At 42.8% G+C, this 23,181-nt stretch overlaps 1 protein-coding gene across 1 annotated transcript in view; it reads left to right on the plus strand.

Annotated features, from left to right (window-relative positions):
* LOC139479229 (probable ATP-dependent RNA helicase DDX43) overlaps window positions 1-23,181 on the plus strand; it is a 45,574-nt gene that overhangs the window by 20,832 nt on the left and 1,561 nt on the right. The window contains exons 15-28 of the mRNA XM_071262084.1: window positions 1,384-1,472; window positions 1,777-1,832; window positions 2,629-2,682; window positions 2,878-2,942; window positions 4,393-4,503; window positions 4,861-5,002; window positions 5,628-5,728; window positions 6,856-6,943; window positions 15,806-15,865; window positions 16,253-16,323; window positions 18,058-18,123; window positions 22,149-22,256; window positions 22,583-22,657; window positions 22,894-22,981. Coding sequence (XP_071118185.1) covers window positions 1,384-1,472; window positions 1,777-1,832; window positions 2,629-2,682; window positions 2,878-2,942; window positions 4,393-4,503; window positions 4,861-5,002; window positions 5,628-5,728; window positions 6,856-6,943; window positions 15,806-15,865; window positions 16,253-16,323; window positions 18,058-18,123; window positions 22,149-22,256; window positions 22,583-22,657; window positions 22,894-22,981 — 1,174 coding nt within the window. The remainder of the gene's footprint in view (window positions 1-1,383; window positions 1,473-1,776; window positions 1,833-2,628; window positions 2,683-2,877; window positions 2,943-4,392; window positions 4,504-4,860; window positions 5,003-5,627; window positions 5,729-6,855; window positions 6,944-15,805; window positions 15,866-16,252; window positions 16,324-18,057; window positions 18,124-22,148; window positions 22,257-22,582; window positions 22,658-22,893; window positions 22,982-23,181) is intronic.

A 23,181-nucleotide genomic window follows, 5' to 3' on the forward strand; every position in this document is an offset into this window, starting at 1 on the left:
ATTGTATTGGCTTGACCTGCACCTGATTGTATTGGCTTGACCTGACTGTATTGGCTTGACCTGCACCTGCCTGTATTGGCTTGACCTGCACCTGCCTGTATTAGCTTGACCTGTCTGTATTAGCTTGACCTGCCTGTATTGGCTTGACCTGCCTGTATTAGCTTGACCTGACTGTATTAGCTTGAACTGACTGTATTGGCTTGACCTGCCTGTATTGGCTTGACCTGATTGTATTGGCTTGACCTGACTATTGGCTTGACCTGATTGTATTGGCTTGACCTGATTGTATTGGCTTGACCTGATTTTATTGGCGTGACCTGCACCTGCCTGTATTGGCTTGACCTGCACCTGCCTGTATTGGCTTGACCTGCACCTGCCTGTATTAGCTTGACCTGACTGTATTAGCTTGAACTGACTGTATTGGCTTGACCTGATTTTATTGGCGTGACCTGCACCTGCCTGTATTGGCTTGACCTGCACCTGCCTGTATTGGCTTGACCTGCACCTGCCTGTATTGGCTTGACCTGCACCTGCCTGTATTAGCTTGACCTGACTGTATTAGCTTGACCTGATTGTATTGGCTTGACCTGACTATTGGCTTGACCTGATTGTATTGGCTTGACCTGATTGTATTGGCTTGACCTGCACCTCACTGTATTGGCTTGACCTGCACCTGCCTGTATTGGCTTGACCTGCCTGTATTGGCTTGACCTGTTTGTATTGGCTTGACCTGACTATTGGCTTGACCTGATTGTATTGGCTTGACCTGCACCCGACTGTATAGGCTTGACCTGCACCTGCCTGTATTGGCTTGACCTGCCTGTATTGGCTTGACCTGCCTGTATTGGCTTGACCTGACTATTGGCTTGACCTGATTGTATTGGCTTGACCTGACTATTGGCTTGACCTGATTGTATTGGCTTGACCTGACTGTATTGGCTTGACCTGCCTGTATTGGCTTTGACCTGCACCTGCCTGTATTGGCTTGACCTGATTGTATTGGCTTGACCTGATTGTATTGGCTTGACCTGCACCTGCCTGTATTGGCTTGACCTGACTGTATTGGCTTGACCTGTCTGTATCAGCTTGACCTGTCGGTATCGGCTTGACCTGATTGTATGGGCTTGACCTGATTGTATAGGCTTGAACTGACTGTATTGGCTTGACCTGCACCTGCCTGTATTGGCTTGACCTGATTGTATTGGCTTGACCTGATTGTATTGGCTTGACCTGATTGTATTGGCTTGACCTGATATTATCGGCTTGACCTGATTGTATCAGCTTGACCTGACTGTATCTGCTTGACCTGTCTGTGTACTATCTTGCCTCTGTTTGGGTCCTGGGTAGTCTACTGATGTTATTGATATGTGCCATCTTCAACAGGAAGAAGAACAACAACATTATTGTGGAAGGCGGGGAGAAACGTGTGCCAAACCCTGTGAGGACCTTTGAGGAAGCCTTCCAGCATTACCGTAAGAAATTGTTGTCCTTGTTGGTGTCCCTGGAATGTCATTTAGTAAAACAATGAAGACAGGAATTTATTTAGAGGGCTCAGCCTTATTTACAATCCCCTAGTATGTCAGTGGAAGTTTACACTCCTTGAGTAAAAGATGGTTTGAAATACAGAGCAGTTCCCCAGTACCTCATGCTTGTTGTAATAGCCAGGTAAGATATCATCGTTACCCCAATGGCGTAGATTGTTGTTCAGACCTGTTTCGTCATATCAACAGTGTGTTTGGTTATTATTTCATATTAATACAAGTAGTTTCTTTACAGCTGAGATCCTACAACAGATCTATAATCAAAAGTTCACTGAGCCATCACCAATACAGGTCAGTACTTGCACTTTGCTACATTGTTGTACATTCACTAAACATGTGTTCACCTTACAGCCAGACGGTGGGGGAGCCTGGTGGTTAAAGTGTTTGCTTGTCCTGCTGAAGACCCGAGTTCTATTCTCCACTTGTACCCTACTCTTCTGGTCGACAAATCAGTTTCTGACAAACCTTTTGTAAACTAATCAACATCTGACAATGAGTTCAGTCGTACGAGCTGATCTGCTCCATGTGTATAGAAACACTAAACATTATCAAAAGTTTGTTTCATGCAGAAAAAGTGGTTAGTTCATAGTTCGGTAAACATAGTGCCTTACATGGCGACAGTCACACTTTCCACATAGTAGGTTGTCAACAGTGAAACAGGTATTGTCAAAATGTGAGTTGTTCAAATGATGTATTGTTTTGTAAACATGTTGTGTCAGAATGGTGTACGGTTTCATGTTTAGTTGAGAATCTCCCCGGATTGATGCTTTGAAATTCAAAATTTAGAATTATACAACATATGGTTTTACATATCACAGCACAGGCATGGTTCCAATAACGTGTGTATTCAGCACATTTCAAACAGAATATAAATAAACTGTTTATTAAGTTTAATTCATGCTGAAATAGACAAGACAGAGACAACCCATGGGAGTTCCAGGTTAGAATTGGTCCCTAGAAACCTATGGTGGTCGACATAATGGATCCAGTTGTGAGGCTCGGTGACTTGGTTGATTTTTTGTGTCTGTGTCCATTAACCACCATGTAGAAATTCTTCATCTAACCTGTTTTTGTTTTGTTTCTTCAGAAACAAGCATGGCCCATTCTGTTACAAGGACTCGACCTTATAGGAATAGCACAGGTAGGTGTCCTGCACCAAAATCCTAATCTCATCCATTTGTTGGAGTTTTCTGGAACGATGTCAAACAATATATGTGTGTGTTAAGACATGATGAACTTAATTATGATCCAATTTGTTGCAACATCAAGTGATTTAGAAACATAAACTGTCAATACTTGTTTGAGTTGATTTTCAGATGGAACTGTTTCTATTTAGACAGGTACCGGAAAGACTTTGGCCTTTCTCCTCCCAGCTTTAATCCACATTGACAACCAGCCCGTGTGAGTTGTGAACTTGTAACATGGTCACCATAGTAGCTGGTTTTATTGCTTTGGAATAGCTAAGGCTAAAAAATATAAGGGCACCGCCCACATCATCATTAAGTCTGCCGCATGTATAATCTTCAGATATTCCGCGTCTCGAACACACGACCCCGGCAGTTTAATGCTTCAATCCTAAAGAACAACATGATTTCCCCGAAGTTATTGTAGACAATATTTACTAGCTCGGATAACCTAACAAAAAATATCACTGCCTGCACAATAATTTCAAAGCCATTGCCTGAGAAAAGTAGTTGGACGATACACCGATGCAATGTGGATGGCGATTTTTTTTTTCTTCTCGATACAAGAATCGATCACAATCGCACACTTAGTAATAAGTATCGATTTTTCCAAGGTAAACATCTAAGACCTTCATTATTTCATGCTTTTCTCCCATGTCAAGCTGACATGCAGTCATAAATCTGAAATAGTGTTGAAGACAGTGGACTGTCAAACGCTCTGTCATCTTTGTGGGGCAGCCTAGTGGTTAAGGCGTTCATTCTCCACAGGGGGACAAGGTGTGAAGCCCATTTCTTGTGTCCCTTGCCATGATATTGCTGGAATATTGCTAAAAGCGGCATAAAACCAAACTCACTCACTCACCCACTGTCATCTTTGTCATACTTGACTATGCCATTTATATAGAAACTACTGTGTTGTCACACCTTGTGGGTGTCCGGGTAAGAACAAGTTCCCAACAATATAAGGTCATCAAAGCAGAGCCCCAGATAACTTTTTGAGCAATTTAGTTTTTACTCTAAGGTTTCTATTTTAGTTGGGTTATTACATTTTTCAATCACCCACTAAATGTCTTCCTGTATGTTAATCGTGAAATGCTAAATACATATTTGATAAACAATGTTCCATAAATGTTACAATTTTAATGTTATTAAATGAATGTTATGAAATGTCATTAATTGAATGCTATGAAGTGATCACTGCTAATACAAGTCAATGCTGTAATTATGTGTATTGTGTTGAGTTTTATCCAAGATGGCGGACTTTTCTGAGCGAAAACATAAAACAAACCTATTTCTCCGTTCCCTTGTAGTTCGTTATATCCATGTTCTACTGTATTTACATGTCGCAGTGATATGGCTGGAGTATTGCTGACTGCAGTGAAACATGATTTCCTTACTCCCTCCTTTGTATCGGGTAGCCCAGTGGTTAAAGCATTCGCTCGTCATGCCGAAGACCTGTGTTCGTTTCCCCGCATAGGTCCAATGTGTGAAGCCCATTTCTGGTGTCCCCCGCCATGTTATTGCTGGAATAGTGCTAAAAGCGGCGTAAAACCATACTCACTCACTCACTCACTCACTCACTCACTCACTCACTCACTCACTCACTCACTCACTCACTCACTCACTCACTCACTCACTCACTCACTCACTCACTCACTCACTCACAGCCCCAGAGAACAGCGAGGCGGCCCCAATGTGTTGGTATTGTCTCCGACCCGAGAACTGGCCCAGCAGATAGAGGTGGAGGTGAAGAAGATCAACTACAGGGGCATACGCAGGTACGTGTTCGTGTGTTGTCTCCCACTGGCAGAGCTTCAGCGGTCCGTGACTGTAAACACTGGTCCTTGACCCCAGTTAATACTGTTCGGTCTAGTAAACTCAGCTAATAATCATCCATTTACTAAAGAAATAAACGATTTGGAGTTGTTTATCGTGCAATAAAACACAGCAGGGAGAATAAACCATGAGGGAAGCAGCGTGAGTGGTTTACTCTCTCTCCAATGTTATATTGTCTTCTTGCTACATTCAGTATGAATGATGCATGGTTTTGTGAGAACAGTGCCGTTCTTTTGCAGGTGTAGTTCCTGTAAGATATATCCCTGTTTGTGGTCAGTTGTCATCTTTCCTATTTTCAGTGTGGTCGTGTATGGTGGCGGCAACCGTAGAAGCCAGATCAGTGTGGTCACAAGAGGTGTGGAGATCATTGTAGCCACACCAGGGCGACTCAACGATCTCATCATGAATGGCATCGTAGATGTGAAGTCTGTTACGTATCTGGTTAGTTGAAAACAGCTCAGGACTCGGGGCTAACCAGACACCTGCTGTTGTCTGTCTGAATGTACTGCTAGCATTATACACCAACAATACAAGTCATGAGAGGCTTAATTCTAATAGTCTTTCCTTATTGTTTTGATAAATAGAGATTATGAGTTTCTGTACCGTAAAATACCATATATTTGGTGAGCATAATACATGTTTTTTATTCCTTATATAAGATATTTGTGATACGGAAAACACACAAAGATCATTTCTTGGGATATAATGTAAAACTTAAAATAATCAACTTTAGAAAAAAGCATAGAAATACAATGAATGAGTGGACTCATTACCTTGTCCCGTCTCCCGACCTGTGACGATCCGGGGTGAAAAAGGTCTTCAGCAACCTATGCATGCTATAAAAGGCGACTTATGGAATTAGGTGGTCAAACTCGCTGATTTGGTTGCTGCATGTCATAGTATCCCAATTGCGTGGATCGATGCTCATGATGTCAATCACTGGATTATCTGGTCCAGACTCGATTATTTACAGATCGACGTCATATAGCTGGAATATTGCACAGTGTGGTGTTTAACAACAAACAAACAAATGTTCTGGGTCCAATGGAGTTTGTGTTTATTGCAGGTTCTTGATGAAGCAGATAGAATGCTGGACATGGGATTTGAACCTGAAATCCGAAAGATTTTGTTGGACATCAGACGAGACAGACAGACGGTAATGACAAGGTAATAATCTGCACAGAAACCGTCTCAGAAAATATTCAATGTAGAACCCCTTGACCGAGCACCTACCAATGCCCAGTGTCTTTTCATGAAGAACTGATCATGAAAGGGTCGCGTGATTACAGCATGTGACTTTGCTATTCATGTTCCATCTTGCACCGATGATGTGTATTGCTATTTTGTCTTTGCCAAACTCAAATTAACGTCTGTACTTCCCAGGTTTTGCATACTCTATGTTCCTCCATCGGGGGCACAGGTGGCCCATTCGTCTAAGGCGCCGCGATTCGCAGTGCAGAGTTGCATCCCTTGGACACGCCAGAAACCTATGATTGTGGGTTCAAATCCCGATTATGTTTCTAGGTTTGTCAACACCGTACCCGTGCTTGTGGGTTTCACCGAAGTGGTAAACGTCTAAGATCTGCATCACTTCGGGCTTTCCTCCCACATGAAGCTGACACACCGCGATATAACTGGAATAGTGTTAAAAGCGGCGTTAAACCCAACTCACTCACTCACTATGTCCCTCCATCACCTGTAAATAGGACCACCTACCTGGCTCGTAGCTCTGTGTGTCTATTTATAGTTAGCTTATTACATGATGCTCTTTCTAACTCAATGAAGCCAAATGACCCCTATTCTGTACGTGAATATTGTGCAACCCCTAATCTTGCCTGATATTGAAGGCGCAAGAAATATTACCTGTGTAATCTGAGCACTCATGGGTCAGAGTAGTCCCTGGTTACCCTCTCACTGAAACCAGGCTGTTAATAACACATTAATACTGAGAGAGACCTGTGAAGATTCGGTCTTCAGCAACCCATACTTGCCATAAAAGGCGACTATGCTTGTCGTAAAAGGCCACTAACAGGATCGGGTGGTCATGCTCGCTGACTTGGTTGATACATGTCATCGATCCCAATTGCGTAGATCGATGCTCATGATGTGAATCACTGGATTGTCTGGTCCAGACTAGATTATTTAACAGACTGCCGTCATATAGCTGGAATATTGCTGAGTGCGGCGTTCAACAACAAACAAACAAACAAACAATACTGAGTGAGGTGTCCTTCAAATATTTATATTTGTGGAAACAAATCGGTGAGAATGTCTGATGTTGGTTCTGTTGGCAGCGCCACCTGGCCTCAAGATGTCCAGCGGCTAGCAGACATGTACATGTCCAGCCCTATCAACATCTTCGTGGGAACACTCGATCTGGCTGTAAGTCTGTTCATCATGCCGATGGCATTCTCCTCATGAAAATATTTCAAACAGGAACAGATGGACCTTATTTGTCTGTCAAGGGTTTGAAAAATACCATTACCCAACACCATTTGGTACATGTCGGACTGCTGTCTTGTCACTGACACTCTGGTCCAGGGGCTGGTGAATGAGTATAGTAATGTGCATGGTCTGAAAAGAAGATTTTTTACTTATCCTGCATTACTCCTTAATGCATTCACTGCTTACCTTGCGACAAAAAAAAACTGGGACAGCTAACCGGCGATGGTCCTTGGGTGAATGGCTCTGTTCGTAATCCCACTATTACATACCCCGTCGCTGTCCCTGTGACCTCACATGACCAAAGGTCAACTCTTCACATCACTGCCTGTCGCGACATAGCTAGGACGTTTCCAGCGGAGCTCTCGTTTTTTGGATTTATTTAGACCTTCTAATTCTTCTACCATTCTAAAATTCTTCTGCGATGGGTGATGTATACATTTCATATTACTTTCAACATGTTGTGAAGTTGTATTTGATGTTTTGAGGCGGGAAAAAAAGACGTGTCTTTTTTGCTTTTCCCGCCACGTGCTATCTGTTCCCCGCCATTTTGAATTGTGTTACAATTGTTTGCTTGGCAAAGGTAGTCAATTGTTTACAATTATCGGCTAGGTATGTATAACATATTTCATATGTTGTTTTAAATACTACTAGCCTTGGCGGTTCATTGAGTTGCATATATTCAAGCATTTATACACTTTCAACTCGTTCAAAATTTGCCGAGAAATTATCTACGGCAGTAAATTCCAGTCCCGTTTTCTTCTAGTATATTATTGCGTAACTTATGCTTGCGCGTTGTACTAATTGTCGTGGAAAAAAATCTATTCAAGATCCTCACCCACGTTGTTTGTCGTGTACACAAATTTGTGCACCAAATTCTAAATGTGTTTTTTGTATAAACCTCTCTCCAACGAGTTTCGCGAGGTATAGGCAAGTTACTCACAAACGTATTTTACAGCAATCACGTCTTGAGAAAAGGAAAATGTCTTTATCGCTATCGCGAATGAGCGATGGACAGGATTCGATCATTACGACGCAACCTTTATCTATGAGGGATAATAGGTCGGCCGTAACTGTCACCGCGGAGGTGCACATGCCACCGGAATCTTCTCTCCCGGAGAATGTTGGGCGTATTATAATTGCACCTAATTTGCAGTCTTTGGAGAATTCTACATCTGTTACGGCTGCAGACAGTGCGCCAGCGTCTCAAGATGCGTTGTCGGGGGTAGCGCCAAGCCAAGCTAGACTCAGGTCTCCATTGAGCATTGCGCCTCATATGCCTGCGCCAAGCGCAGCCAAGCCCTACTACACAAGCGCTTCTACAGGGACATCGGCCCCAGGGCTATCAGCGTATGATATTACGCAAGCAGCGCACGATCAGCTTAGCGCTGTACCAACGTTCCCAGCGCAGGCGCCTATGCCAATTCCAAACACTAATTGGATGCAAAATTTTCTACAGTCAATGTGGCAGCAGTCTATGACACAACTGTATCCTGCGCCTACGCCTATGTCTACGTCTATGCCTACGCCTATGCCTATGTATCAGACACCTGCATCAAATACATCTACAGCACATATTTTACCACCTACTCCAGTGACTAATGTGTATAACACTCCTATTATGAGTCATAATACAGTACATTCTTCGTTGAGTAGTACCAGTACACCTGCTCGTACTTGGACATCAACTCATCATTCCTTGTCACCAGGCAGTTCATCTAAGCCCTCGGTCAGAGGTAATATTGCACATCGGAGTAGAAGTCGTTCACCATCAAGACGTACACATCAACGTCGTTCTGATTCATCAGATGGTTCTAATGATGAGGAGGGAGATTCCGCGAACGAATGGAATACTCACCTTAGCCTGGCTCAAGTACCTGATTGGGTAGCTGACCGCCTCATTTCAGTACCTTCCCCGGGTAGTGGGGTGGATAAAAAAGATACTATTTGGACACATCCCACGTCGATTCCGATTGACCCTATGATGTCAGATATGATTAGATCTTTGGATGAGGACTTCTCCAGGCTGACACTTGCGCCGTCATTCAGACCTCCCAGATTTAGGAAAGATGAATTTCCTATACATGGCTTTGAGGCAGCAAACCAGGCACATAGTTTGGATGAGGATATACAGAGAATGACAGGCTCGTCAAGGCCTACCACTCTTAAGGTTCAGGATACCAGAGTTGCGTTTATTGAAACAGACATCCGAAGGGTATTAAAACCTTTAGCAGCATTAGCATCGTCTACTCGGGCGGTAGAGCAGGATCTGTCAGAGGATAATCCTAACCGACTAGATCACCTCCAAACTATAGTTGATTTTCAACAGCGTCAGATTGACCATATAAGGAATCATCTTAAAGCTGCGTTGGCAGAAATAACTGTCACTCGGAGATTGGGTTATTTAGCCTTATCTACTTGGGACTCAGAGTTTAAACGCAGATTGCTACGTCAACCCTGGTCTTCATCATCTCTGTTCAACGAACAGATTTCAGACACACACGCCAAGGTTTCCAGTTACGCTAGGGATGAAACAGCACTCAAGGCTTTGGAGCATGTTTCTCAAAATTTCTCCCAGCGATCAGGCAAGTCAGGCAACTACAGGCCTAGACGTGAGTCGCTTAAGGAAGGACAGGTGCAAGATTCTTTTCGTGGCAAAGGGCGTGGCAGAGGAAAACCCCAGGGTTCTTATCAATCCCGACGTGGTAAATACCACAGTAAGGGAGGTGAAAGGAGGGGCAAACATTGAAATGTTAGACAGTCACGACTGGGATCTCCTACCCCCAGTCGTCCCAATTGTCAATACCCCCGTAGGCGGGAGACTAAATTTGTTTTGGAAGAACTGGAGCATCCTCAGGGACGATTATGTTCTCAACATTCTACGCCACGGTTACCAACTAGACAGAGAGGTTTTTCCTCCGTTGACCACGGCACCCATTCCGGGGAATTATCCAAGGAAGCAACATGTCCTTTTAAAGGCCAACATAGACTTACTATTGGAGAAAAGAGCCGTAGAGATTATACACAGCCCAGCGTTAACTCCGGGATTTTATTCTCACATCTTCCTGGTACCCAAGAAGGGCTCAGACAAGATGAGAATGATACACAATCTCTCTGTTTTCAACGAGCTCTATCTGAAGCGTCCACCCTATTTCCGCCTCATTACATTGAGAATACTCAGAACCAGCATAAAAGCGTTCGATTCCTTGATCAGTATCGATCTACAGGATGCATATCTGCACATACCGATTCATCCCAAAGATCGCAGATTCCTCAGGTTCCAGTTCAATGGGGTCCACTACCAGTGGGCAGTACTCCCATTTGGCATTTCAGTGGCCCCGTGGCTATTTACGCGAATAATGAAGCCCATAACTGTGTTTCTACAGCTGAGGAACATTTGGTTCCAGTCGTACATAGACGACTGTCTCCTGTGTCATCAACACACACTGATGTTAGTATGCCACCGGGAATTCACCAGAAGACTACTATATCAACTGGGTTGGATAGTCAACGAGGCGAAATCGGAGTTAACTCCATCTTTTCGACTCCAGTTCATAGGAGGACTATTTCAAACAGATCAGAACCTCCTGTCGGTCCCCAGGGACAGATGGCACAAGATTTTACGCCTCCTGTCACCTGCTCTTTGTCAACCACGCACACTTCACCAATGGCAAGTGTTGCTAGGGTTACTCACCTCAGCCCAGGACCTAACCAACAGAGGCCGATTACAGTTACGCCCAATACAACAATTCCTGAATCCCTACATCAGGAGTCAGGATCCACTCAGGGCCATCATGCTACCAACGCATTTGAGACCTTATCTCCGTTGGTGGACGATAGAGTCGAATGTCTTAGGAGGAATCTCTTTATCAGGGTTGTCCCCGAATCTACACCTATTCGCAGACGCCTCCCTTCAGGGGTGGGGTGCTCATCTACAAGACCAGACAGTCTCAGGGCTATGGTCAAGCGCTCATCGGAAATGGCACATAAACAATCTGGAGTTGGAAGCCGTAATCCTAGCCATATCCCATTGGCAGAATCAACTACAATCAACCCAACTCTCCATATCCACAGACAACAGCACTGTGGTGTGGTGCCTGCGCAATCAGGGAACAACACACTCCAACTCGCTACTGCAACAGACATTCAGGTTTTTCCATTTAGTGGATCGGCTGCAACTACAGTTCATAGTTCAGCACATCCCCGGATGTCGAAACATTCTGGCCGATGCTCTATCACGACCAGACAGGGTAGCACCCACCGAGTGGAAACTTCACACAGAAGCATTCCAAATATTGGTTCGGAAGTTCGGGCAACCAAACATCGACCTGTTTGCAACTTGCCAAAACCATCAACTTTTGACATATGTCTCCCCGTTACCAGATCCGAGGGCTTGGGCGGTGGACGCATTCAGCATTCCTTGGGAAGGACTAAAGGCGTATGCATTTCCGCCACCAGTTCTTACTTCCCAGGGTAATACAAAAGATCAAAGAGACAAGAATACTTGCTCTGACTTCGGTCGCGCCCTGGTGGCCAGCGAGAGGGTGGTTCGTCGAGCTCAGGAAGCTAGCAGGAAACGACCCACTACCCCTTCCACAGTGGTCCAACCTACTTATCCACCCTCACAGCAAATTGCCTCATCCAACACCAGACAGATTTCGTCTGCACGGTTGGTTCGTCTTAAAAAGGCATTAAGTGCAAAAGGCTATTCGGCTCGGGCAGCAAAAGCTATAACCTTAGCTCATCGTCCCTCTACTAGAAGCCTTTACGATGATAAGTGGGTATCGTTTGAAACTTTTTGCAAGGCAAAAGGTCAAGATCCTACCACAGCGTCACCTCAGTTTTTAGCTGAATACCTCCTACATCTGCGTACCCAGATACACTTGAAAGGTAGCACCATTACCACGTACTTGGTTGCACTTAACTCAGTGTTGGCCGTTCCGGATAATCGTAAGATTACTAAGATCCCGGAACTACAGGCCTTATTACGCTCATTTAGGCTTGAGGATCAGAAGACCAAGTTCCGCCCACCTGCATGGGATCTGAACGTGGTACTTCGAGGTTTGCGAGGACCCCCATTTGAGCCCCTCAATGCATGCTCCTTTTATGACCTCACCAAGAAAACAATGTTTCTCTTGGCATTAGCCACAGCGGCACGGGTGAGCGAATTACATGCAATCGACATCACCCGGGTTCGTTTTGAGCATGGGACGCACGGAACGGTACATCTAGGGTTGTGCTGGGATTTTATTGCCAAAAATCAATTACCAGGCCAACCTGATCGTTCCTTCACCATTCCACCAATCTCGACGATTGTGGGCAGTGAGGATGAGGGTGAACTTCTATTATGTCCAGTACGGGCACTGCGAATTTTCATCCGCCGTTCCAAGACTAGGCGTGGTTCGAGGAAGCGGTTATTTATACCCGTATCTACTACATCCACGACCGAGGTCAGTCGCAACACCATATCCTTATGGTTACGCGCAGTCATCCTTCAGGCCTATTCGATCGCCAATTTGGATCCACCAAGAACGAATAATCCTCATGAGATCAGGGCATTAGCCTCTACCATGGCCTTACACAGCAATTGTACTATTAAGACAATCATGGAAGGATGTTTTTGGAGGTCTGACACAGTTTTCGCTAGTCATTATCTTCGAGATGTGACTCTCGAGGACATTGAAGGTGTACGGAGTTTTGGGCCGTTGGTTGTAGCTCAGCAAGTTACCAACCCTCGACGCAAATAATGTACGCACCCTATACAGAGCCTTTTCATGTTTGGTGTAATCGATCAGATTTCGCCAGGGGAAGACAAGTTTTTGTCAGCAGGGCTATAATTATATAGTAAGTAAAGATTTGGCTGAGCAGCTCATTGTCTTTATTACCGTATATGACCGCGTATAAGCCGAATTTTGAGGACCAAAAATAAGATTCTGTAGAAAGGGCTTATCCACGGGATACACTTTCATGATAGTATTTTTCAGATCGTAATCTGTCAGAAACATCGCCTGAATGACGGTCCGATAGATCACAACTTCCCGAAAGTTTGGAAGTTGCCACGACTAGAGCCATTATTGTTATAAATTATCAATAAAGTTATTATTATACACCAATGTTGTCATTATTAAAAAAATGTTATACATGTTACTACTTCCGATAATACGTTTTCAATTGAATGTTCAAAGTTTATCGTTCTTCGTAAACTCCACAATTTTTACATGTAACAATATATGTAATTCACAGCTATAATATATAATCCCCAGATGAAATCGCCAATAGCTATTACGTACGTTTTGCAAAGTTCATAAATTGATAATGAACAAGTGTCTACCTTTATTGAAAGAGGCAAATAAACAACTGTATCGGCGAGTTATTCCGTTCGCCATTTGCAAAAACATGTGATCAGCTGTTTCCTGTGACGTCACAAACGGTGATCACTGTGATTGCTTCCTGTTGTTTAAAAAGCAACACGGTACACAAGGAAATGAGCATTGATAATAACGGGCCGATTGGTATTGTCATGTTGTTTACACAAACATTTTCAAGTTGTGGGTGCTTAGCGATCGTGTTGGGAGTAGGGGCTTAATTCCTTTGTTTTCGAGAGATTAGTTTAATAAACTGGAGAAGCCTGTGAGTAAGTGATGGTCATTCAATGTGTTCATAGTAGATAAGATAAGATAAGATAATATTTATTGCAGAATCGTTCCATTACGGGACAGATGCAATTTTAAGAGATTTTAATTTTTAGTATGATAGTTTATTTAATTCAATTGGATTAACATACAATAGTGGTGTAAAGGGGGTTATAAAAGTTAGTATATTTTTACTGACTGACATTCTCATCATGAGTTTGAAACGAATACGCCATACTTACGATGCTGAATTCAAACTCGCTCTAGCTGATATATTTTCTCACGGGTTCATAATTCTATATACACCGATTCACAAAATGGCGCTTGTTGTTGATGGCAACATATAACGATCATTATGAGTTTAAAAAAAACAACGAGAAACAGCTTCCCACATTATGAAAGTGGATGACTGGTTTGTTAAATCTTTATTAGAAATAATAATGACTTTTTCAATATAATTACAACGTTTTTCATCTTATATTTTTGAATATCTGCGAGTACCGGCACATGTCTTGCAGTCCGACTTCGCAGTGTTTTTTGCCTTTCAATTCCTGGTTCGGCTTATCTGCGGGTCATATCATTTTCTCTCGTATTTCAATGGTCAAGTTAGCACCTCGGCTTATCTACGGGGTCGGCTTATCCGCGGTCATATACGGTACTAAAATGTATAGGGAACTATTCTTTAATTCCCATGTGCAATTGTTTGCCACATTGTAATACCCTACCGTATTAGCGTTTTCTCTCAACTTTTCCGCTTAACGGTTTACTGACCAATCTGTGTCATGTTTTCAGGGTGTGAATTATCGAGGTTTCTGTATTGAGGATTTCCCACCTCCATACCGTCCGATACAGATGCATTAAGGAGTAATGCAGGATAAGTAAAAAATTTAGTAAAATCTAAATATTTTTTACATTTGTATACTTATCCTGCATTACTACGTTTAAGGCCCACCCGTCGCAGACTTGCCTCCCCACTTTGGCTTCAGAAACCTCAAAAGTATGTTTTTTTAAGCTCGGGCGACAGGCAGTGATGTGAAGAGTTGACCTTTGGTCACGTGAGGTCACAGGGACAGCGACGGGGGATGTAAAAGTGGGATTACGAACAGAGCCATTCACCCAAGGACCATCGCCGGTTAGCTGTCCCAGTTTTTTTTTGTCGCAAGGTAAGCAGTGAATGCATTAAGGAGTAATGCAGGATAAGTATACAAATGTAAAAAATATTTAGATTTTACTAAGATTGTGAAATATCACAAAGCCAATATTCACCAGGTCAATCATGATTAACCAATACAAACATTGCATTGCGTGTAAATCACTCTAGGTGCTGACCATTAGCCAGACTGCTTCATGAAATTTTTTAGCGTTAGCCAGACTGCTTCATGAACTATATATGAGTTGTCCTATCTTTAAAGTTTGTAAACACTGATCAGCAAACGAAAACGTCACGACTGCAGACTTCCATGATTTAGTATTAAATAGCAGTTCAATTTTATTATTTCATTTGCTTTCTTACAAAAAACTTCTCTTCTCTTGCTTCTCATGTGATCAAACTTGCCTGAAATCAATATCAAGAAATTCCAAACAAGGCATATTCAAATTATATGAGGGAAGTGACATTTGACCCTATATGTCCGGATACTAAATAGGGGATATTGTAGAGTGTATGTCATACAATGTTTACGGCACAAGTGTCTAAATTCTGGTAACAATAAACTGTTATCTAGTGACATGATATTGCCCTAGGGCACATATGATTTTTATGAACCCTTATATGTTTTCATAGGTAATAATGCATCTTTTTCTTATATCGAGCAAGAGACACTCACATTTTTAGCTGATATGACTGAAAGTCTAGGGAGCTAATTTTGTGGTGTCATTCCTCCATGCAGTTGTCCATTGTTAACATGACATAGCGGAAATATTGCTGAGTGTGACAGTAAACAAACAAACAAACATTACAGATACGTTAAGAAACCTTTGGAGATTTGCCTGAGGATTGTAGGAATGCTTCAGGCAATTTTTGCAATGGGTTTTTAGTGACAGACATCTAAGATCTCTTTTGATCTTCTTCAGTGTTCTTCTGTGTCTGACGTTCTTCTGTGATCATGACAATATGACAGGTGTTCCTCACGACAGGTTGAAAACTTGGCTCACTCACCCTTTGTTGTAGGCTTGCCACAGTGTTACACAGCTGGTTGAAATGTTAGATGATGAAGAGAAAAAACCTCGGGTAAGGAAACTGTCACGTCTTATTTAATGAAACTTTGTATCTGAAGTCGTTGTATGTATATAGAATATTGCTGAGTGTAGCATTAAACAGCAATCAAGCAAACAAACTAGATGCTAAATTTAGTAAAATGAGCTTTCTGAATTTGCTAATGTTAAAGTTTAGTGGTTGACAAGATGGTATTTGGTATAAAATATGAAACAATATTTTCATTGTTTGTGTATTGTTTATGTACTTTTTCTCTTTATTGCCCTCTAACTCAGGGAACATTTTTATCTTATGAACCATCAAAGATTATCTCCATTAATTATCCTACAGTTATCCTCATTTTTAGATTTTCAGTTTAGAATGAGCATGTATGATATTGATAACATTTTATTTCACTTTCAGCTGTTTGACTTCCTCCAGTACGAGCTTCAGCCCATAGACAAAGTGATTGTGTTTGTGGGGAAGAAAGTCTTGTGAGTATCATCTGTTGAAATCATCGGTTGTCATAGCAACCAAGTGATTGTGTTTGTGGGGAAGAAAGTCTTGTGAGTATCATCTGTTGAAATCATCGGTTGTCATAGCAACCAAGTGATTGTGTTTGTGGGGAAGAAAGTCTTGTGAGTACCATCTGTTGAAATCATCGGTTGTCATAGCAACCAAGTGATTGTGTTTGTGGGGAAGAAAGTCTTGTGAGTACCATCTGTTGAAATCATCGGTTGTCATAGCAACCAAGTGATTGTGTTTGTGGGGAAGAAAGTCTTGTGAGTATCATCTGTTGAAATCATCGGTTGTCATAGCAACCAAGTGATTGTGTTTGTGGGGAAGAAAGTCTTGTGAGTATCATCTGTTGAAATCATCGGTTGTCATAGCAACCAAGTGATTGTGTTTGTGGGGAAGAAAGTCTTGTGAGTACCATCTGTTGAAATCATCGGTTGTCATAGCAACCAAGTGATTGTGTTTGTGGGGAAGAAAGTCTTGTGAGTATCATCTGTTGAAATCATCGGTTGTCATAGTAACAAAGGGTGTAAATATTTCTGTGCACAGTTACATGGTCCACCGTGTTTAATATTACTTATCATATTATGGAATGTTCAAAAGTTTTGTTTAAACCCCCCCAAAACAATTCACTATCCATTAGTGTCAAAGATATTTTCTAAAGGTCGTCAGAACATCAAGTGAATTTGGATATTGGCTGAAAAATGACATTGATGAAGAAGAGGAAGATTATCATCTTCCAAGGCTGACATGTTTGCAGCTGGATGTAGGAACACGTTTGTTGCTGTTTTTCCCTGAATCAAAAGTTGAGGATAAATAAAATCAAATCTTACACAGTTATGCTTTCATTATCTTCTTCGACAGCTCTCAGTTTGAGAGTATTTGCGTCAGGCATCTTCGGGAAGTACTGTGAAAACTCAGTAAATTGGATAGTACCATTTCAATGAAATACTCCATATTTGCTTGTCAAATTTGCTTATCAATCAGTTTATTCATATATAACTGTAAGGCCACAGGCCCAAAGTACAGAATACATGACAATGTGGAAGCGGTTAGGAATGTTACAAGGATTCATTTCTTAATAACATGGCATGATATATAAAGAGAGAGAGATTTTGTGTAGCCGTTTTGCTCACATGTGAAATTAAAGAGATAAACTTGTATTTATTTGGATGTACATAGTATTTCTGTTCAATATATTTTTTCCTTAAATTATCATATTTACAACATACAAGTAGAAAATGAAATTCATCTTCGACAACATTTAAAGAACATTGTTTACATAATCTTAAACATTTGGGTATTTTGTTGTGCCTGCCAACTTCAACCATTAACCTGTGTGAGCTGCATTAACTAATTGTGTTAATGATATTCTGCATTTTCTTATATTTACATCAGTTAAATATTTTTCTGCGCATATTTGCATTTTAAAATATCTATAATATTCGCATTTGCTAGAAACATCTACAGTAGATCTCCATGTTTGAAAGTACATGTCAAAAAGCGTCTGCCGTATTTTCGATATGGACATGGCATGATTCTCTAGGAAACATTGGTTTTCCCAGATGTCAGATTTCGAAATCAACAGGTTGTGGGTTCATGTTAACAGTATTTGTCACTCACAAGGTTTCTGCCAGTTTGCCTGCCAGGGGCACTTAGTTCAGAATCCCAGATAAATGCCTGGGTTTACACGCATGCTATGGTATTTCCAGAGCTGATGACCTGTCCAGTGACTTGGCTATGGAGGGTGTGGAGTGTCAGTGTATCCATGGAGACAGGTTAGTCATATATTTGATAGAAAATTATACTGAAAGATAACCCCAAAATTCAAGTTTTAGTCTGTTTTCAGTCGTACAATATGGATATCTCATACCTCTAGTCGCACGTTAAAAGGAAGCCAGAAGCATGAATGTAAATAATAAACTTGTTTCCGTCCGGTTGCGCACGCACCTCCCTATGACATGTCACAAATCTCTCAGCGCGCCTCTGAGCTGGTCGCTCGAGAAGGACTTTCGCGATAGACTGCTAGTTTGTATTCTACTAGTACTTATCGTGTGTCTACAGTTGTTGTTCTAATACAGTAATAATAATATGTCTTACCTGTAGACTCCTGGAATGTAATCCTTGGTAATCCATTATTTGTGTTCAACACATGTTTCACTGTTTGACTTGATTATACACGTCGTAACATGTCGGGCTTTTCTGCCTCGTGTCAAAGTATACTGTCTAAAGTAGATCCTCTCAAGTATTGTCCTTCCTGCATAATTAAGGACGGATTTTCAACATGTTTGTGACATAAACGTTGTAAAGATTGTGATCACTTTAATAAACTTTAATTGGTATCTTCGTGCGTTGGCGATGCGGGCTACTGACCAGCGCTACAAGCAGAGTAGGTCATCGGGTGGATCCCTGGACTCTGCAGCCTCTACATCTGGCCCTGGGGGTGGCGCGTCGGCCACACCCAAGGAATCAGTTGATAACGACCCGCCCCAGTCAACTTATGTTTTCGACAAGACACGTGACTGTTTGCCTGCTGATGATACTACCCGCACGACTGATCTTTGTCAATCGGTTGATCGAGAGCGTCACTCAGCCACCCCCGTTACGACGGGACCAGCTCGTGACGAGGACCATGAGGGGACTACGGTCCCGAGTCGGTCCGTCTCTCGTCTTACCAACAACGATAGGTCGACAGTGAACACGGTCCCACTCTACAAGTTGTTCCCGCCCCGGGACGACAGGTTGAGTGCCTCGTTGACAGTAAACGACACGAGGACGTTCATCGCCTTCGAGGTCGTCAGGAGTTCGATTATGACGATAACTACGATGGGGATCGTAGTACTTCTACAGTTAGAGATCGTAGCCCTCGTCCCCACGGGGACGTGCAACGCTCTCGAAGGGAGATTTTGGGAGATCAGCGTTGTAGAGATAATGATCGAACGTCGCCCTCGTCTCACTTTCATATTCACCCAGCTTTGATAGGCCAGATCACAACAGTGGTACTCGCCTTGACGGCGTCGACCGAGAAGCACCGGTTACATCATCTACGCCTACACAATCGACATCGACGATGGATTGTGACGACTGTCGTAGAGACAATGACCGATCGACACCCTCGTCTCACTTTCATATCGACCCGGCTTTGATAGCCCAGATCACGACGGCGTCGACCAAGAAGGATTCGACTACGTCGGAGGTCCATGGACCATCTACATCTACACAATCGACGTCGTAGATGGATTGTGACAATAGCCTGGCTATGGCTTGGCTATCTCACTTTTCTGCCTGAGTTATCAAAAGATGATGACAAACCGACGTGTGCTGGCTTTAAGGTTGGAGATACGCCGCAGTCTCTTCAGTCTTCTCCTCCCGATGTCTTCTGAGCCATGGCTCATGATATGGACCAGAACTTGCCTCTGCTCTGCCGGGGCAGATATTCAGCAAACCACCTGTTCGATCGCGTTACCCGATCTATGGCATGCCGTTTTCGTCACCCATGAGTAGGGACTTGGATTGGGGGCTACTCTTCAAGAAACCAGCGCCCTCCAAGATTCTTGTAGTGGACAGGCATTTGGGATCCATGGACACTGCTGTTCGTCACCAGCTACAACCGCTTGCTATGCTGTCAAAAGCGAGCCAGCGGGGGAGGTAGTGAGGTCCCTTCCCCCGCCGTCACCGGCGTCGGAGTCTACTACCTTTAGACGAGCTACCGGTAGGGGGAAGACTTCATCACATGGATCATGAAGACGGTCGTAGAATAGCTCCATCGGCAGGCGATCAGGGTCGCCTTCTACCTGGACGAGCCGTCTCCTACGGGCGACAGGCTCACTAAAATACCGGAATTGCAGAAAATTCTACGTGCCTTCATGGTTGAAGATTAGTCACATTAATTCCGACTGCCAGCCTGGGACCTCGATATCGTTCTGCACTACCTGTCTAGTTAGACTTACGAGCCTCTCGATCGGGTCGCGTTCGACATTGTCTCAGAAAAGCCCAGTTTGTGCGCTTCGTATTTACCTGCAGCGATTTGAACAGCCACGACAACATTTTCGACGGCTGTTCATACCGCTCTCAACCAATGCAAAGAAAGAGATTACACGTAATACTCTCTCCTTTTGGTTGAGAGCGGTCATTCTCAGAGCTTACGAGGCGCAAGGACTCGCACCTCCCACCTCCTCTCATCTGTACGAAGCTCGACACTTCGTGCCAGATAACAGGCTACAATAAAAACTTTTGGTGAATGTATGCATTCTTATGGTTTTTGTTGCATGCAGTACTTCGGCTGTTTTATTATGGTTATTCGGTGTATGCATCGTCTTCCCATACTTTATAGTACTGCTCGTATTTTTTAGTTACCTTGTATACTGCGAGTTGCTCTGTAACTAAATTATGCACCGACCACACTTCGATCTCAAATCAACTGACGTGTGCAGTTGTCTTGTCGCATCGATAATTATTTGTGTGTCGAAGAGCATTAACCATGCTATTTTTCGTTACCTTGGATATGACGAGTCATTCTGTAACTACATTATAAGCCGACCACATTTCGATCGCAATTCAACTGACGTGTGCAGTTGTCCTGTCGCATCGATACTTACTTGTGGGTCGAAGAGCATTAAACATGCTGTTTTAGTTACCTTGTATACTGCGAGTTGCTCTGTAACTAAACTATACGTCGACCACACTTAGATCGCAATTCAACTGACGTGTGTAGTTGTTCTGTCGCATCGATAATTAGTTGTGTGTCGAAGAGTATTAACCATGCTATTTTTAGTTACATTGGATAAGACGAGTCATTCTGAAACTAAATTATATCCCGTCCACACTTCAATCACAATTCAACTGTCGTGTGCAGTTGTCCTGTCGCATCGATAGTTACTTGTGGGTCGAAGAGCATTAAACATGCTGTTTTAGTTACCTTGTTTACTGCGAGTTGCTGTGTAACTAAACTATACGTCGACCACTTCGATCGCAGTTCAACTGACACGTGCAGTTGTCCTGTCGCATCGATAATTAGTTGTGTGTCGATGAGCATTAACCATGCTGTGCGTTCGTGATAAACAATTTGTCTCGTCCGTGCATCTGGTCTAATGTTCTATGGTCACTACAGGGGTGAGGAACTTGGTACATTCGACGTGAAAGAGGTCACTTCCTGATTACTTTCCCGACCCTTCTTCCAGTGTTCTGTCGAATTCTACCCATTTTGTACGACTGAAAACAGACCAATAAAACATCGTTTTTAATCTGAAAAACCCATTTTTGGAAGACTATTTTATATGTTTGGGAAACTTTATTTAGTTTTTCCCAAGTACCTTATTGACCCCAATGTTCATGCCTCAGACCCCTAAAGTCTCCAGTACTTGAGAATATAGATAGGCCCAGTCATACTAAAAAACTTCGGAGGCTCTGTCGTCTAAGACTGCAAAACTCTATTCAGAGTTTGAATCCCAGGCTAACCCTGACTATAATCATGGGTTTGTCAGCACCATTCCCATGCTTGTAGGTTTCACCAAAGTGGTAACTATCTTACGATCTAACCTGTGAAGATCCGGGTTGTCTTTAGCAACCCGTGCTTGTCATAAGAGTTGACTAACGGGATCGGGTGGTCAGACTCGGTGACTTGGTTGATGCATGTCATCGTATCCGAATTGCGTGGATCGATGCTCATAATATCAGTCTCTGGATTGTCTGGTCCAGACTCTATTTTTTTACAGACCACTGTCATATAGCTGGAATATTGCATTAAACAACAAACAAACAAAAACACTGTTGCCCCTCTGACTGTGACATGTGTCTTTTCCAGGGAGCAGTGTGACCGAGAAGCTGCACTGAGTGACTTCAAGTCCGGAGCCGTCCGAATTCTCATTGCAACGGATGTTGCTTCCAGGGGCCTTGACGTCAAGGACATCACGTATGTTGCTGACAGCTCACTGAGATGAGGATGTCTATGAATTGTAACCATGTGAACAGTAAGGTGACTGTGTGAATGACATGTGAATGTTCTCTAGGGAAGTCAAGCACTTGATGTTTGTCAGCACCATACCCATGCTCATGTGTCACCAAACTGCTTAAAATCTAAGACGTACTGTGATATAACAGAAATACTGTTCAGATCAGTTAAGCCAGACTCATTTACGACTTCAGTATTGACTCCAAGCTATAGACTGTCTGCTCCATGTTGTAGATGTTGAGAATGAGCTGATGCCTGAGTCAGCTGTGATAGGTTCTGTTTTTCAGGCATGTGTTGAACTACGACTTCCCCCGGAACATTGAAGAATATGTGCATAGGATCGGCAGAACAGGCCGAGCAGGGTAGGTAACTCTGGGGGGTGTACTTTAGGAGTTCAACTTCATTACTCCTTCAGTGTTTTGGTACATCAAGACCACTTGCTTACTATAGGTACCACAGGACCTATACCAAACATCACCTTGACAGAAGAAACAAGTTTACATCCACAAATCAACTCATTCATTCTCAGTCTTCATTGATGCCATAGCTTCTAAGATGTCACTTAAGGCTATCACTGACTGTTGTATTCTCTATCCAGGAATACAGGTACTTCAATTACATTCATCACCAGGGGAGACTGGCGACAGGCCCAGAAACTCATCGACATCATGGCAGAAGCTGACCAGGTGAGACAAGGGATGTTTTTTGGAGTCCATGACCCTAACAAAAATTAATAGGGGAAACAAATATATCTTAAAAACACTATATATATTTTTTTTTTTTCACAACCTTCAAACTTTGTTTTACAGAAATAAGAAATATTTGTCTGTTTATTATTTTGTTATTTTTCCAACCCGGCATATAATGCGGACATTTCCGGAGTATA

Source organism: Haliotis cracherodii, unplaced genomic scaffold (genome assembly GCF_022045235.1).
Source record: "Haliotis cracherodii isolate W230 unplaced genomic scaffold, xgHalCrac1.p SCAF_4, whole genome shotgun sequence".
NCBI lineage: Eukaryota > Metazoa > Mollusca > Gastropoda > Lepetellida > Haliotidae > Haliotis > Haliotis cracherodii.